The following is a 16,214-nucleotide window of genomic DNA, read 5'->3' on the forward strand; positions in this document are numbered from 1 at the left end:
GTCCAATACAATATGTTGTTTGAGTTCTTGATTGCGGCTTCTGTGGGTGCTGATTATTGATCCAAGATGAATGAAATCTTTGACAACTTCAATTTCTTTGCCATTTATCATGTTCTAAGATTTTCTTTTTCTTTATGTTGAGGTGTAAACCCATACTGAAGTCTTTTACCTTCATCAGTAAGTGCTTCAAGTTGTCTTCACTTTCAGCAAACAAGCTAGTGTCAACTGCATATCGCAGGTTGTTAATGAAACTTCCTCCAGTCCTGATGCCTTGTTCTTCATATAGTCCAGGTTCTCAGATTATTTGTTCAGCATATAGATTGAATAAGTAAAAGAATGCAACCCTGCACACACCTTTTCCAATTTTGAACCATGCAGTATCTCCTTGTTAGCCATAGTCAATTTAAAAAAGAAGTAGGTAACATATTATGTAGACAGTGTAGTGCAAAGTTAGGAGTATAGGCCATAGAGTTTCATTATAAATCATAGCCTGGATCACAGAACCTTTTCTGTAAAATTGGGTTTATTGTGAGGTCTATGTGAGGCAATGTACAAGATGGTTTAGTATAGTGTTTGGCACATATTAAATTCTATTTAAATGGCAGCCACTTATATTGTCATTAATACATTAATCATTATATTCTCTACTCAAGTTCCTTATTCACTTCTCTCCTACATAGGCAAAGACTGCCTATATATAATCCAAAGTCATCAATGGACATTGAGATGCTTATCTCATATCCAAGATATAAGAGGAAACACAAACATCTATTTCAAGACAGGCCACAGATAGGTTATCACTGAGAAGTGCGAGTGGGCCAATGTGATCAAATAAATCAAATCAAATTTAGAAAGAATTGAGTTAGACAAATGTTTGGGGTGCGTGTACAAAGATATAGGAAAAATGATAGGAAGTTTGCAAACATTTAGGACTTATTGGGTAGGAAATTCCTCAAGGATTGATTATTTGGGCAATGAGTTTAGATGTAATCTAGTAGGATTGGATGAAAAAAACTTAGGCAGTAACGCATCCCATTTTTACATCCTTTTACTAATTAACGATATGTTGTTGTTAGTTGCCATCAAGTCAGCTTGGGTTCATGGCAACCTTATGTATAACTGAACAAAACTTTGCCCAGTCTTGTGCCATCTTCATGATCATTGATACGTTTGAGTTCATTTTTGTGGCTATTGTGTCATTCCGTCTCATTGAGGGTTTCCCTCTTTTACCAAATATAATGGCCTTTTCTAGCAGTTGGTCTTTCCTGATCACATGTTCAAGAAAGAGAGCTGAAGTCTTGCCATCATCATTTAAAGGAGCATTCTGGTTGTATTCTAAGACTGATTTGTTCATTCTTTTGGGAGTCCATGGTAATGATATAGGCAGGCGGTAATGAAGACTAGTACTAGGGTGATTGCGATTGGAATAGAGGTTAAAAAAAAAAAAAAAGATACATCTGAAAGGAATTTTGAGAATATGACTTAGCAATATTGAATTTAGGTGGTGGGTGAGAAAGAAGTTCTAGGTGACTTCAAAATTTGGCCACCCTATGATTTTATGATTATGAGAATGAAGAGTACATTACCAAAATGGGCAAGGTGAAAAAATAAACCTGGTTTTTTTCAGTGACATCGTTCAGTTTTACACTTAGAATTTAGAGGAGCAACATCACATCCACTGGAGATGTCTGAGCCAAGACCAACAAGATGCAATTTTTACAGGGATAAATGTAAATTCCTACATTTAGGTTAAGAAAAGAATTCAGTTGCACAAGCCCAGGATGTGGGTTATCTGCTTGTCAGTTAACTTAGGAGTTTTCTTTGGCCACAAACAAAATTAATTATGCACCAAAAATGTGCCCTGCTGCGGAAAGAGTGAATGCTATGTTAGGCTGCATTAGTAGAAGTGTAGTGATCTGCCCAAGGGAGATCCAGTGGTCCCACCAGCATATCTGCTAGTCAGCTCACATTTCTTGTCTCACCCTAGGCACCGTGGTTTTAGAGAGGTACTCACAAAAATTAGAGAGTGACCAGGAGAGCTGAGGGCTCTGGAAATTATATCCTAAGGGAAGTGGGTAAGGAAAAAAATGGAGTAAATTCAAGGGGAATATGATAGCAGCCTTCAAGAATTTGAAAGATGGTTATATGAGAGAGGGGAGAGGGAATAAAACTATTTTTTATAATTGCTGTGGGAAGAATTGAGTAGAAGTTACAGAAAGCCTATAAATACAGAACTTTCCAAAAAGATAAAAGAGCTCGTCGTTACTAGGTGTGTTCTTGAGGAAGGTATATAATTGCCCACCTGCATCTTATAAGACTTAAAAAAAAACAAAAAAACCTGTTGCCACTGAGTAGACTCCAACTTGTAGCGATTCTATAGGACAGAGTCGTACCGTCCCATAGGGTTTCCAAGGAGCAGCTGGTGGATTCAAACTGCCAACCTTTAGGTTAACAGCTGAACGCTTAACCACTGCACCATTAGGGCTCCTGCATATATTAGGCTATGTGACTTATAAAAATTCTAATTGTAATTCTCTGGGTCATGGATCCACAAAAAACCAGTTAGTAGCAATGGCATTTTTGAATCTATGGCAACATGCCAATTTCCAAGGTTCGGGCAGAGTTACTCTCTGAGAAGGTCAAGAAAACTTCATTCGATATATAATTATTGAGGAATGCAAGTTTTATAATTAACAAGTAGTTGTTTCTTGTATGACTAAAGCCTTCCTTCAGGAATTACCCAGAACCATGGAGAGTGTCAGCAAAAACCAGCGAAACCCTCAATGAGATGGATTGACATTGACAATGAATTCAGGCAAGCTAATGACCACGAAGACGGCCCAGAACTAGGCAATGTTTCTTTTTGTTATACATAAGGTTTCTATGATTTGGAGTTGACTTGATGGCAACCAACAATAACATGGAGAATGTTGCTAACAAAACGCTGCTTGCACTCCTTCTGAAAGCCTTTGCTGTTAAAACATCATTTGGAACAAGCTTGTCAAGGTATCTCAGATACTTTGTCTTTATAATACAACAAGACAACCAAAACTGTAGATACATTGTCCTTTTTTTAATAAAAAAAATAGGATAATGGTAATTCTCACAAGATGAGCTCATATGGATGCGAAATCTTCAGCATAAATTCTAAGGATGAGGAACTTAATAGTAAATATATCTATGTCTACTTCTTTATATTGATTTAAAGCATTAACATACCTGCATACCAAATACATACAATTGAAGCCAGCAAGATATTTAACTATAAATCCTAAATTGCCTAAATTTAATCTTTAATTATTTTTCTTTTATGTAATTTCATTAGTTGGTCAAAACTCCCATTATTCCTTTTCTTTTACCTTTAATGTTAAAATTCTGAAATATGGAATTGGTAATGAAATCTGAATGATAAATGATGTTGGGGAATAAAAGAAAAGACCCCCCCCCCGCTTTTGTTTAATCTTGGAAGGTACAATTAGATTTCAAAAGAAAGAAAAACACTGAGATTTAGGGAACAATACCACATCATTGACAGAACGGATTAGAGTTAGAAGATCAGGAAGGAATTTCTAATTCCTCTTATGTGCCGTTCTTCTTATATCTGATGAATCATTAGTAGGACAGGCATACATAGGACAGATCTTTCCTACTCTACCATTTCAGTAGTCTCATTTGTGAGCAGCAGACATAGAGTGACATCAAAGTTAAAGTTCCCCCAACTGTATCTGTGGTATATAGCAGTTTTATTGGCCTAAACAGGATAGCTCAGTTAGGAGTAATATGACTTGAGGACCTCAGATCTTTGGCTCAATTTCTGTCTTCTGGAAATTAGCCCCTTTGATGAATTCTAATGGTTTTGATTTTATAGGTTGAAATGTTGGGAGATGCTTGGGTTTCTCAAGTGAGCTATTAACAGATTATTAATTGTGCTTTTAAATAACCCTGGAAAGGTTTTTAGTACAATATTAATGACATTTAATTGAAAATTAAATTGTGCTTTAATTAACAAAGTGTTTGAGTATGAAACTCACATGAACTATATTAAAGAGAATTTTAGGTGCCTGTGAAATAACTATTTAAGGTTATGTTAAAATTTTCTTAAACCACGTAGATCCGAGCAAAGGTGCTTCATTTTTCTTTTTCTTATTCAAAGTAGATAATTGTGAGTCCATTAAACCCCTATATGCTTGCAGTTGACCACACTAAATCTGGGAAACAATCTTTTAGAAGAAGTTCCAGAAGAGCTGAAATACCTTACATCCCTGAAGAAACTGCATTTATTTAGAAATAGGATTCGTAGATTTGTACCAGAAGCATGTGGTAAGTTAGTCAAAGGAATGCAGCATTGTAGTTTCAAATTTAATTTCCCGTATTTAATAATATAGGACTAAAGTAAGAAAAGAATCTTACATGGTTTAATCTTTTTTGTTGGAGATATTTATACACTACTCTTGAAATTAAGAAATATTAAAAGTAACACTTTTTTTTTCCAACTATTATATCATGTATTTCTTTATATGTAGAATTATAAAAATAAGCAAGCGTAGTATTAGTGAATTTTCCCCTTTTCAGAATCAGTGTACTTTCAGGCTTTTGAATCTGAGGCCCATTTTTCTGAGCCAAAGAGAAAACTAGTTGAAAAATCAAATCGAGTGAAGTTCTCCACACCTTTCATTGTTCTTTTCAATTTTTACTCTGTCTGAGGTACAAAATCACAATCTTTAATCTAGATGAAAAAAAAAAAAATTTTTTTTTTTATCTGAGTTTAAATCAGTTTGTTGAAATTTTTTTGGGGGGGGAGAATGTAAAGATGCCTTTATTTCGTTGTGCAAGGAAGGAAGTAATTGGGGCTGTTGCCACCAATAATGCTTCAAGAGGAATTTGTGGAGAATTTTAAAGAAAAGATATTAAATCCAGTAAATGAAATCCTTGTCTTTGTGTTTCTCCTAAACTAATAATTCCTCCAATCAAAATGACAATTTCCTATTGTAATATAGGCAGAGTTGGCTTAAGGACAGAATTTATGACAAAGAGATCCAGGTGATTTTTATAGTTTAACTGACTTGCGTAAGGCACCTCACCACTTTATGCTTTGGTTCTTGATAGTAGAAATAGGGATATATTATGGAAATTATACAATTCTGTGAGCTTTTGAGTCATGGGTGATATATATATAGTCATTTTCAAGCATAATCTTCATTATTAAAAGCATGATTACTTATGGCACTAAATTAGAGGTTATATTTGGCAAATAGAGGCCTGGTGGTACAGTGGTTAAAGAGCTTGGCTGCTAACTAAATGGTTGGAAGTTCAAATCCACCAGCTGCTTCTTGGAAACACTATAGGGCAGTTCTACTCTGTCTTGTAGGGTTACTATGAGGCAGAATCAACTTGATGGCAATGGGTTTGGTTTTTGGTTTGTATTATTTGGCAAATAGCACAAATAGGCTCTAGTACCATCTCTTCAAATTTAAAATCACTGACCGTGTATCTTGGAGAAATACCCTTTCTCAAGTTGATCATTGTAACAAAGACTTACTGATGTTTATGCACAATATATATACAAAGCCATAGATTCAGGGCCCAATTGTAGTTTATTTAGGCTTAGGAAAAAAATAGTTTACATATGAGAAATAATTAAGAGCATTTGAACAAATAGATAATATTGTATGAACTACATTAAATATGAATGAATTAAACATTAATATGTTAAAATACATAACAAATATATTTTAAAATATAGAAATATATGGTATATATGTAATCTGTGTATAAAAAAAATATAGAAATATATGGTATATATGTAATCTGTGTATAGCACCCCTTAATGTCTTTAATTTCTACATGTCTTGATTTTGGGGTGTTGATCTCTGAAAAGCTGATATCATTGATATGAATTATGTTCTATGTCAGGTCCTGATTAACTAGGGGCAGAAAGTAGCTTGGTGTCAGGGTGCTGAACACCTTAGTCAGCATGAATCTAGATAGTTTCATTGTATTAGGTTACCCTGTCCCTTGAGCAGAGAGGATAGGACGAGGGCTACACATGTGTCCCAAGCCAGGTCTGTCAGATTCTCTTTTTAGGGGATTGTAATAGAGTCCAAAACAATTTCATTGGTTTAAGCTAATCACATGAACTAAGGCAGAGGTTGCATAGGCCAAATCTGGCTCACAGATAGATTGGTTCTGTTTTTTGTCTGCCTTTTTAAATGCTGGAATTAGGTGCCAGTATTTGAAAATCAGGAGAGTTCACATGAAAATCTGGATCTTTGGCTCTTTTTGTTTGTTTTAAAAATGAAAGATTGGCCAACAGTGAGTCGCATTCCATGACACAATGAACAGGAGCTGGCTGAGACAAGGCACGTGCTCTCCAGTTCAGCACAGCTCTCACCAGACTCACTGCATCTATCTGGGTTATCTGCTTGATTCTCGTAGGCATTTGAGTTTGAGAACGCTATGTTTCCAGTCTGTGAACATTCAGACTCAGGAGCCATGATTACATGGGAAAATGGAGAAATTCTGCTCAACAGAAACAGAATAAGGGAGGAAGGAAAGGAGATCGTGAGACAGAGAGAATGAAAATGAAGTTGTGGGAGAAGCTGTGAGGAGACATTAAACTGCATGTTCTGCAGAGTTATCCAGAGGATAAACTTCTCGGTTCTGGGTGTCTTTTAGCTTCCAGTTCCAATTCGTGGTGAGCCTGCCTGTACCCTTTGCTGAATGTACCATGGCGTAGTGATAAGCCATGACTTTGTGATAAATTTCCCATTTTTGCTTAAGCTAGTTTAAGAGGATATCTATTACCTGCAACCAAAGAGCCATGGCCAAGGCAAGAAACCAGAAGGAAAACAAAGGTGTATAGAAAGGTGACTGAAAATTATCATTTAACAGATGGCTGAAGTGACTAAAATTATTTTCTAACAGATGGTTTACAAAATTTGGTCCTGCTTAATCTGAACAACAATCTGCTGACAAGCCTTCCTCAAGAAATCGGCAGGTAATTTTGTTTATAGTGAGATATGGAGACTCACTACAGGAGTCTCCACCTCCTCCTGCTCCCTGACCCACCCTGGTCATCTGAACACATTATGCCTACCATCTAGTATGTGCAGGGATTATACATAGCACAGAGGAGTCTGAAGGGCTGAGGCCAGCCACTAATATTAAACAGATGATTTCTTAAGCGCTTCAGAGAAACGAAACACAGCGTGCGTGATCTGGTAGTCAGAGGGTTGAAACAAAGTTCTAGAGCTGATTGTGTTATTGGTTTCTCAACTCTGGGGTTCTTGGAGCTTGCTCTGCTACAGATTTGGAGACATTAAATTTTATTTCTCATGAGTGTTGCAAACCACGTTGAACTTGATGGAAAAGGTAGTATAAAAGCAAAGGATTTTAAAACCAAGTTGTCATTTTCTTTAAAAAAAAAAAAACACCCCATTTTATTATCATTAACAATAGTAAAGAGTGTCATTTTCCCTTATCCTGCATAGCTGCACAGACAGGCTGCCATTACAGTGCCTTTCTGGAACCAGCTGAGGGCCTTGTCCTTCTGCAGGCAAAACGCCCTCTTGGGCTTTTCCTCTGACAGATGGAAAGAGAGCCCTGCTCAGGTTTACTTTGGAGACTTTCTTTATTGCCTGTTGAACAGAAACAGATGTATTACACAGTAAGAACGTCCAGACTTTTAAAAGAGGATTCAGAACTATGAACAGAGCTTTCTACAGCACCGAAAATCAATTCCAATTCGCTTGTCTATACCCCCAGCCAATGTATTATGTTTCCTCAAAAGATTTTTACAGGGAAAGTAATATTTTAAGTCTGAGCAACTAGAAAAGAATATGAATCAACCTAATTTCTGTAGAGGAGGGATATTTATAGCAACAAAAATGCCAATAGTTTTCTTTTGTATGTTTGCTTTTTCACTTATTCAACTCGCTTATCAGTTGACTTATGTATATAAATGATGCTATAATGAGAAAACCACACTTGGGAAGATCTGAAGAACTAGGTTTAGGTCATATATTTCTGTAGCTAGTTTTACGACCTTGGGCAAGTAATTTAATTGCTCTGGACTTCAGCTTTCTCATCTCTAAAGGAAAAATTTTGAGTAGATGAACTTCAAAGGCCTTATAGCTGTAACACGTCATTATTTCACAATTTAGTTAGCTTATCTCTTCTTGGAGTCCAAAGGAATTGTATAATTATATAATCTAAGGCATTCAATTGTCAAAATATGTCAGAAAAATGAACGAAAGCTTTCACCGAAAAAATAGGATTGCAGAGTATGTAGGTCCAAGCTGTTACACAGCTGATTCTAGTTGCCCCTGTTCTGGCTGTGTGAACTGACACTCTATTACAGTTTCAGCAAACCAATAAAACTTCTCCTGTTGCCTGAATTTTACAAGTTCTATTATTATTAAGGATTAGGTTTAAAATGTCAGCTTTTCAAAAAAGCTTTTATATACTTCAGGTATTTTCTGCTACTGTATCTGCAATTGTTGTTTTTGTTATTAGGTGCCATCAAGACAGTTCCTACTCATAGTAACCCTTTGCACAATACTGCCCCGTCCTGTACCATCCTCACAATTGTTGCTGTGTTTGAGCCCCTTGCTGCAGCCACTGTGTCAGTCCATCTCATTGAGGGTCTTCCTCTGTTTGCTGATCCTCTACTTTACCAAGTATGATGTCCTTCTCCAGGGACTGGTCCTTCCTGATAACCTGTCCAAAGTATGGGAGACAATGTCTTGCCATTGTCCCTTCTAAGGAGCATTTTGCAATACACAACTCCAATATCTTTAATCTTTCTCTCTCTATTTATGGCATTTTCTGTCTTAATTTTGTGGTTGTATCTAATACCTCCTTGTAGACTAAGATATCCATAAGGGTAGAATTTGTGGCTGATCCATTTTTTCATCTTTCACAGCAACTAAGTGATATTCACATGTATTTGTTACTGGGTAAATATAAGTATAGATAGAGATGGAGACAGAGATATGCATGCACTCACACATGTATATGTTTATAGAATGAAAATAAAATTTTCTTAATTTTAATACTAGGTTTTGATTACATAAAATATTCTTAAAATAAGCTATCTGATTATAGATCCATTGAAACCCATTGCTGACTCAGAGCGACCCTATAGGACAGACTAGAACTGCCGCATATGGTTTCCAAGGAGTGGCTGGTGGGTTCGAACTGCTAACCTTTTGATTAGCAGCCAAACTCTCAACCACTACGCCACCAGGCTCAGGTCTTAAGAAATTAAATTTTAATTTGTATGGTCACAGTAGTTGTGACACTTGATTTAGATGAGCTTCAAAAAAATGAATTGATACATGGCTTCTGATAAGTGGTGTCTTCTGTACAATGGACTTATTCTTGTGTTTCATTCATATATTTTGTTTTTTAGATTACGTAGTCTTTTGTATTTGACCATGAATTATAACCAACTAGCCAGCATTCCTAAAGAACTTTGTTTACTTGAGAATCTCTCTGAACTTCACCTTAACTACAATCAGCTCATTTGCATACCTGGAGAGATTAAGTTCTTGAAGAAGCTCCAGAAGCTCCTTCTGGCCAGGAACAACATTGAAGGTTTGCCAGAGGTAAGCAAAACATAGACCCAAAGTTTCTTTTGTTGAGGAGAAACTCATTAAAAAATGATGGGCATAGTTGTAGAATAGATTCGGGTGCCTGAGTTAAAGCCTTTGAGTACCCAGGACTTGATTTCCCTCAGATTATATGTAGTCAATTCCCAAATTCTTTTGAGAAAGGAGGATTATAACTTGTATTGTTCTACATAGCTAGGCCTGCCAGGTTTAGCAAATAAAAGTACAGGATACTCACTTAAATATGAATTTCAGATAACAATTATATCCCAAATATTAATTGGGACATACTTCTACAAAAGAGTATTTATCGTTTATCTGAAATCTAAATTTGAGTGTCTTGTATTTTATCTGACAACTCTTTATACAGCATAAAATAGATGTGCATTTTGGCTTTGGAATATGTGCTAGATATTTTCCATTTTTCCTCCGTATCTACTCTCCATCTTACTCCAACTTGCTCTGTGCCCAGGAGACTGACATCAGTGAGTTCCTCTGTCCTCTGACTTCCTCTTTGACATGGTCAATGGAAGGCACTAGCAGGAAGTGAAAGGGCAAGAGAGGAGTCATTATCAGATGGTGTTCCCTGATACCCTCCCTGGCAGGATGTTGAGGGATGGCTGCATGTCTTTCTTAAAGGCCACAACTAATGTCAGGTGGTTCTCTTATGGACAATTCCTCCCTCCCCTTGTCTTTTTAGACCAAGGCAGAAACAACATCCTGCTGTTCCTAGCTTCTAGTAACCTAGTGGATTTAGGGAATCTTACCCTGCCACACTTTTATAAATAGTGCCTTTATTAAACTCTCCTCAAATTTTCTAGTTTGAGTATACTGTTTCCTGCTCAGAACCTGTCTGGTTTAACTTCCTTCTTCATGCAAATTAAATTCATTAGATAGAAGGGAAAGCATGTGTCTTAGTTATCTAATGCTGCTATAACAGAAATACCACAAGTGCGTGGCTTTAACAAAGAGAAATTTATTCTCTCACAGTCTAGTAGGTCACAAGTCCAAATTCAGGGTGTCAGATCCAGGGGAAGGCTTCCTGTCCCCGTTGGCTCTGGAGGAAGGTCCTTGTCCTCAATCTTCCCATGGTCAAGGAGCTTCTTAGGCACAGGGACCCCAGGTCCAAAGGACAGTCTCTGTTCCCAGTGCTGCTTTCTTGGTGGTATGAGGTCCCTAACTCTCTGCTTGCTTCCGTTTTATCTCGTGAGAGACAAAAGATGGTGCAGGCCACACCCCAGAGAGGTGACCTGAGTAACGGTGGTGTTACAATCCCACCTTAATCCTCTCAGCATAAAATTACATTCACAAAATGGAGGACAGCCACACAATACTGGGAATCATGGCCTAACCAAGTTGATACACACATTTTTGGGGGGGCATAATTCAATCCATGACAGCATGCCATAAAGTAAATTGAGGAATAAAAAAAGAAGCAAACTGATATTAGTAGCCATACGAATGGGGGAAAAATGACTTGGAATATCTCTAGTGTTTCATTTTTCTCTCAAAAAAATGTCTTAATATCTGGATACTGTGAGAAGAAAATGTACTGGGAGTCTGAAAGTCTCTGTAGCTGACTCAATACTAGGAAGAGTCAGTAAAAGACCACATGGGTTATAAGAAGAGGATACATGTGTAAGTACCCTTCAAGGACTTACTGCCTGGTTGTAGGGAATGCTGGAGGCAGTCAGCCTCCACTGTTAGCTCTTTTAGGGTCTGCCTCAGCTGTCAATAGCCTCCTTCCTTGCCCAAGGTCACACTTTCCCTAGAGCATTGCATATCCTGTGACTGAACAAGGCAAGGATATAAAGGACTGGCCATTTCTCTGTAATGCAAGACAACCTGGATGGGCAAGTCCCATTCCAGAGCTCCCCACTCTACTGGGTCTGCATCACATGTCAAATTTACCTTCTGCCCAATCCTGCTTCATGGCTCTCCCTTTCATAGGATTGGATCTCTTATTAACGTCCAGTACCCCAATTAGATAAAGGCAGCCTTGGTAGGTTTTATCTCTTTTACAAGGAAAGGATTTTGTTAGCACAGTGCTAAGTATGAGATAGATGAATAATAAATGCTCGTGGAATTGTCAATACAGACAACTTTTCAGGGTTACATCTGTTTTCTGTTGCTGAAAAGTTCTTACTATTTTAGATAGTGCAGTGGTTAAGCACTGGGCTGCTAACCAAAATGTTGGGTGTTCAAACCTACCAGCGCATCATGGAAGAAAGATGTGACAGTCTGCTTCCCAAAAGATTACAGCCTTGGAAACAGTATGGGGCAGTTCCACTCTGTTCTATAGGGTTGCTATGAGTAGGAATCAACTCGAAGGTGAAGGATTTTTAATATCTATTGAGTGCTCACTAAGTATTAGCTCCTAGTAAGCACTTTCCAGTTAGTAACTCGTTTAATCTATTCAACAACCTTATGAAGTAGGGGCTTCTATTAACAATTCATTTTACAAATGGGGAAATTAAAGTAGAAAGAGATAAAGAAATTTTCCCATAACTACATAGCTCACGTCAGAAGTGGGATTTGAGCCCAGAAGTAGTCTAACTCTGAGCCATCATATTATATGGGAGTGGTCAGAGGAAATGTAGAACTCAAAGAATCTGATAATCCTGGATATAGCAATCTCCTTGGGGAAGATGCATTGAGGATGATCAGGTAATTAAAAAAGCTGGTCGCCTCCATCAAGTTTGCACTTAAAAGGAACATTTATGATTCTAAGTATTAGATTTTAAAAAATACCTCTGTTTCTTTTGTTTTCTGACATAGGGAATTTGTGATCTTACAAGTCTAAGAATCCTAGACATAGCTGGAAATATTGTTCAGATTTTTCCACCTCAAGTAAGTAGAGTCAATTTTCTCTTACAATTGAAAAATAATTTTGTTTATGCCATTGGGAATAGAAATATGGGAAACCAGAAAAACCCGTAATAATTGAAACCTTGAATTATAGAAATGGCTAAAAAATTTGCTTTGTTCTGGAATTTCAAAACCTGCTCTTCCCCATTTGTCCCCTTGTGTTCTTGTTTGAACTAAGTGAACTCTGATTTGCTATCACAGTACTTTAATATAGCAGTTATGATTAATTTTTTTTTGTTACACGCTGCTTTTGGTCACCTCAGACTTCTGGCAAATACTATTTTCCAGAGCACAAAATTTTATTCCTTGTAATGAATGCAAAGATAACACTTCTGTTAGTTGTTTTTAAGCCATAAGCATTGAAAAACATACTTCTTTGACTTTGCTTAATTTCAAATAACTGAGAAGCAGCTGGTCTTGGCAAAGTCTGATTTTTTTGGGAAAGACATGACAGTTTTTCATGTTGGATCTTAAAATCTGAGCGAGTATGTTTGTACCAGGGCTTTGACCTGGTTAGTGTGGTTTGAACCCCTGCTGAGAATTTGCATTTCTAACAAGTTCCCAGGTGATGCTAATGCTGCTGGGAAGGGACCAATTCTGAGAACCACTAGTACAGCTCAAGCAAAAAAACCAAACCCGTTGCCTTTGAGTTGATTCTGACTCATAGTGACTCCATAGGACAGAGCAGAACTGCCCCATAGGGTTTCCAAGGAGAGGCTGACGGACCTGAACTGCTGACCTTTTCGTTAGCAGCTGAGCTGTTAACCACTGTGCCATCAAGGCTCCACTAGTAAAGCAGTGATTTTCAAAATTTATTATACATAAGAATCACCTGGGAATCTTGTGAAAGTGTAGATTCAGTATATCTGGGGGTGGAAATGCAATTTCTCAGCAGGGGTTTGAACCAGAATGAAGTCTGTTTTGTACATGCGAAGTGGTAATTAAAAGCCTGGCAATCCAGAAGATAATAAATGGTTGCTGATACATTATTTTTTTCTGTTCTGTGACTTCTAAATTAAGGTTTCAGATATTTTGATCCACTAGAACAAGATTTTATATCGATGATGGTTCAAACATGAAAGCTGAGTGTAATGTCTGTGTTTTAGAAAAAGTATATCATTTTGAAAATTTAGTAACAATTGGGTGTTGTTAATACTGGCCTGGTAAACTCTACAAGATTATAGTCATCTTGTACATCTTAGTTTAACCCTTTTTGCCTGGTGATTCCTTCCCTGACCTTCAAAGCAGCCTTCAGATCCCACCTCTTCCATGATAACATTGTGCCAAACACTGGAGTAATTCTTTCCACATTTGTCTTGTCACTGGACTGCAAGATTCCAAAGACAAGGAATATTCTTTTTGCCCCCATTCCTGAAGTATCTTGAATTTCAACTCAATAAACACTTGTTAAAATGAATAAATCTAAATAACGCTTTTCAATTACATTTAATATCCACGTTGGCAGCACCATTAATAAACTGTGTCTTCTACAAAGTGATCCTGTACTTACAATTTTGATAAAACACCATTACTTCAGGTATATGAATTTAGGTTAACTTTGACAGGATCTGAAGTAGTTTGCCTTTGTAGTATTTATTTCAAAAGTCTCTAATAAACAGCCTGACATAGCATGTTCTATGAACTCATCATAGCTTTAGTCCAGTTGGTTCAATTAATTTTTTTGCATGTTTGATAGTTGGGGCAACTGATGGGGCAAGTGATGTGCATAGAGAATAAAACTCTGACCCCAGGTCATGCTCAGATTATCAGTAATAGAGAGTAAGTTTCAAAGTAATGGTAGTGAACTTTAAAACCAACCAACTAGGCCATGCTTCCTAGGAAGAAGAATAGCATAGAAATGAAAAACATGAACTTCAGGGTTATAGACACATAAATTTAAAATCCTCGTTTTCTTGTTTACTAACTTTGTAATCTCGAGTAAGTTTCTTAACTTTTCAGTCTCTGTTTCCTCATCTGTAAATAGGGGACATTACTACCATTAACCTCATAAGGTTGTTAAATCAGATAATGATTATAAAGCAATTTGTATAGTCAATGTTCAGTGAATGGAAACTATTATTATTATATGTTTATATATAGTATATGTCAATAAAAACCAAGCCCACTGTCATCCAGTTGATTCTGACTCACAGCAACCCTATAGGACAGAGTAGAACTGCCCCATAGGGTTTCCAGGGAGAGCCTGGTGGACCCAAACTGGAACTGCCGGTCCTTTGGTTAGCAGCCACGCTCTTGACCACTGAGCCACCAGAGCTCCGATATACTAACAGCAATGCATAATTATAGTGATCATCCACTGTCTACTGGGGTTACATGTTTTCAAAACTTCTTATGAAAAATTTCAATCATATATAAAAATAAAGGAAAGAGTAAAATGCAACTGTATGTACCCATTATCCAGAAGTATACTCTTAATCAAATATTTTAAATTGTATTCTGTGAAAGTATCTTGAATTAGTTTATTTTATTGCCTCATGGGTACTCTTTTTTTTTTTTTTTTAGTAGTCTTTATTTAAGAGTGTGTTGTTATTTTATGGCCTGAAATTTTGTGTGCTATTTGGAAAATGCAGTATTTCACAGTAGTATATTTTTTATTATTCACGTAGATTTTGAATATTTTTAACTGAAATTTTGCCAGGATTTTTGTTTAATAATATACATTAAGTGGAAATGTGCAGTAAGACAATGGAATTATTATAAATATTTGTCATATGCATTGAATCAGAAGAGTTTCTGAATTATATCAGAAGAGTTTCTGAATTATTTGATTAGTAAGAAAAATGTCATGATGATTATAAAGTGAATTAGTTGTTTTAGAAATGCATTGATTCTTTTATTATCATGTAGTCAGATCTTAAATTGGGATTTTACTGTCTTATGTATTTTTTTCCTTGAACTTAAACTTTTAATTTATAAAAAATATACAAATTATACATTCTGCTTGCAATTTCAAGCAATATAGAAATGCAGAATAAAAGTAAAGTCTCCATTCAAAAGCTTCTCCATCTGTGTCTTTTAAAAATGTCTATTAAAACATTTTTCACACTGTATCTAGATTGGTTTCATTTCCTTCATTCTATTTAACTTCCCAGTAAGAGGTTTTTAAAAATTTTCTTTAAGGAATTATTATCCAGGTATTCAGGAAGTGTCATCAATAGTAGAAAGATTAGTAGAGAGGAAGCAAAATCCTGGGGCTGACTTCTTGATCTGATATATCTTTACACAATTCTAGTACATTCTCAGTGCCTCAGATAAAATTATTTGGAATCAAATTTCTAAGACATGCCTTTTTTTTTTTTTTTCATTTTAACAGCTTGCAAATGTCCTGTGCTTCTTGGATGAGTAGTTAAGATTTATTTTAAGATAACTTTTAACTTTCCATTCATTTAACTCTCTTGTCTTTATATATCCTTTTGTAAATGCCATTTTTCTGATTATAGAAGTAAATCATTCATTGTGGAGAATCTTGGAAATAAGTCAATATTTTGTTGTTGTTAGGTGCCATTGAGGCCGTTCGACTCATAAAAAAAAAAAACAGAACGAAACACTGCCCGGTCCTGTGTCATCCTCATAATCGTTGCAGCCTTTGTGTCAATCCTTCTCTTTGTGGGTCTTCCTCTTTTTTGCTGACCCTCTGCTTTACCAAACAATAATATCCTTCTCCAGGGATTGATCTCTCCTGATAACATGTCCAAATTATGTGAAACATAGCCT

General features: G+C 36.4%; 1 protein-coding gene across 2 annotated transcripts in view; it reads left to right on the top strand.

Moving 5' to 3' along the window:
• Positions 1-16,214, top strand: part of LRRC69 (leucine rich repeat containing 69) — an 86,465-nt gene that overhangs the window by 9,549 nt on the left and 60,702 nt on the right. Inside the window, exons 2-5 of one of the 2 annotated variants that reach the window (XM_003408386.3) lie at positions 4,194-4,320; positions 6,925-6,997; positions 9,413-9,608; positions 12,390-12,461. The exons of the other annotated variant lie outside the window; for it this stretch is intronic. Of the exons in view, the coding sequence (XP_003408434.2) occupies positions 4,194-4,320; positions 6,925-6,997; positions 9,413-9,608; positions 12,390-12,461 (468 nt within the window). The remainder of the gene's footprint in view (positions 1-4,193; positions 4,321-6,924; positions 6,998-9,412; positions 9,609-12,389; positions 12,462-16,214) is intronic. 2 annotated transcript variants of the gene reach the window in all.

This window comes from Loxodonta africana, chromosome 14 (assembly GCF_030014295.1).
Source record: "Loxodonta africana isolate mLoxAfr1 chromosome 14, mLoxAfr1.hap2, whole genome shotgun sequence".
NCBI lineage: Eukaryota > Metazoa > Chordata > Mammalia > Proboscidea > Elephantidae > Loxodonta > Loxodonta africana.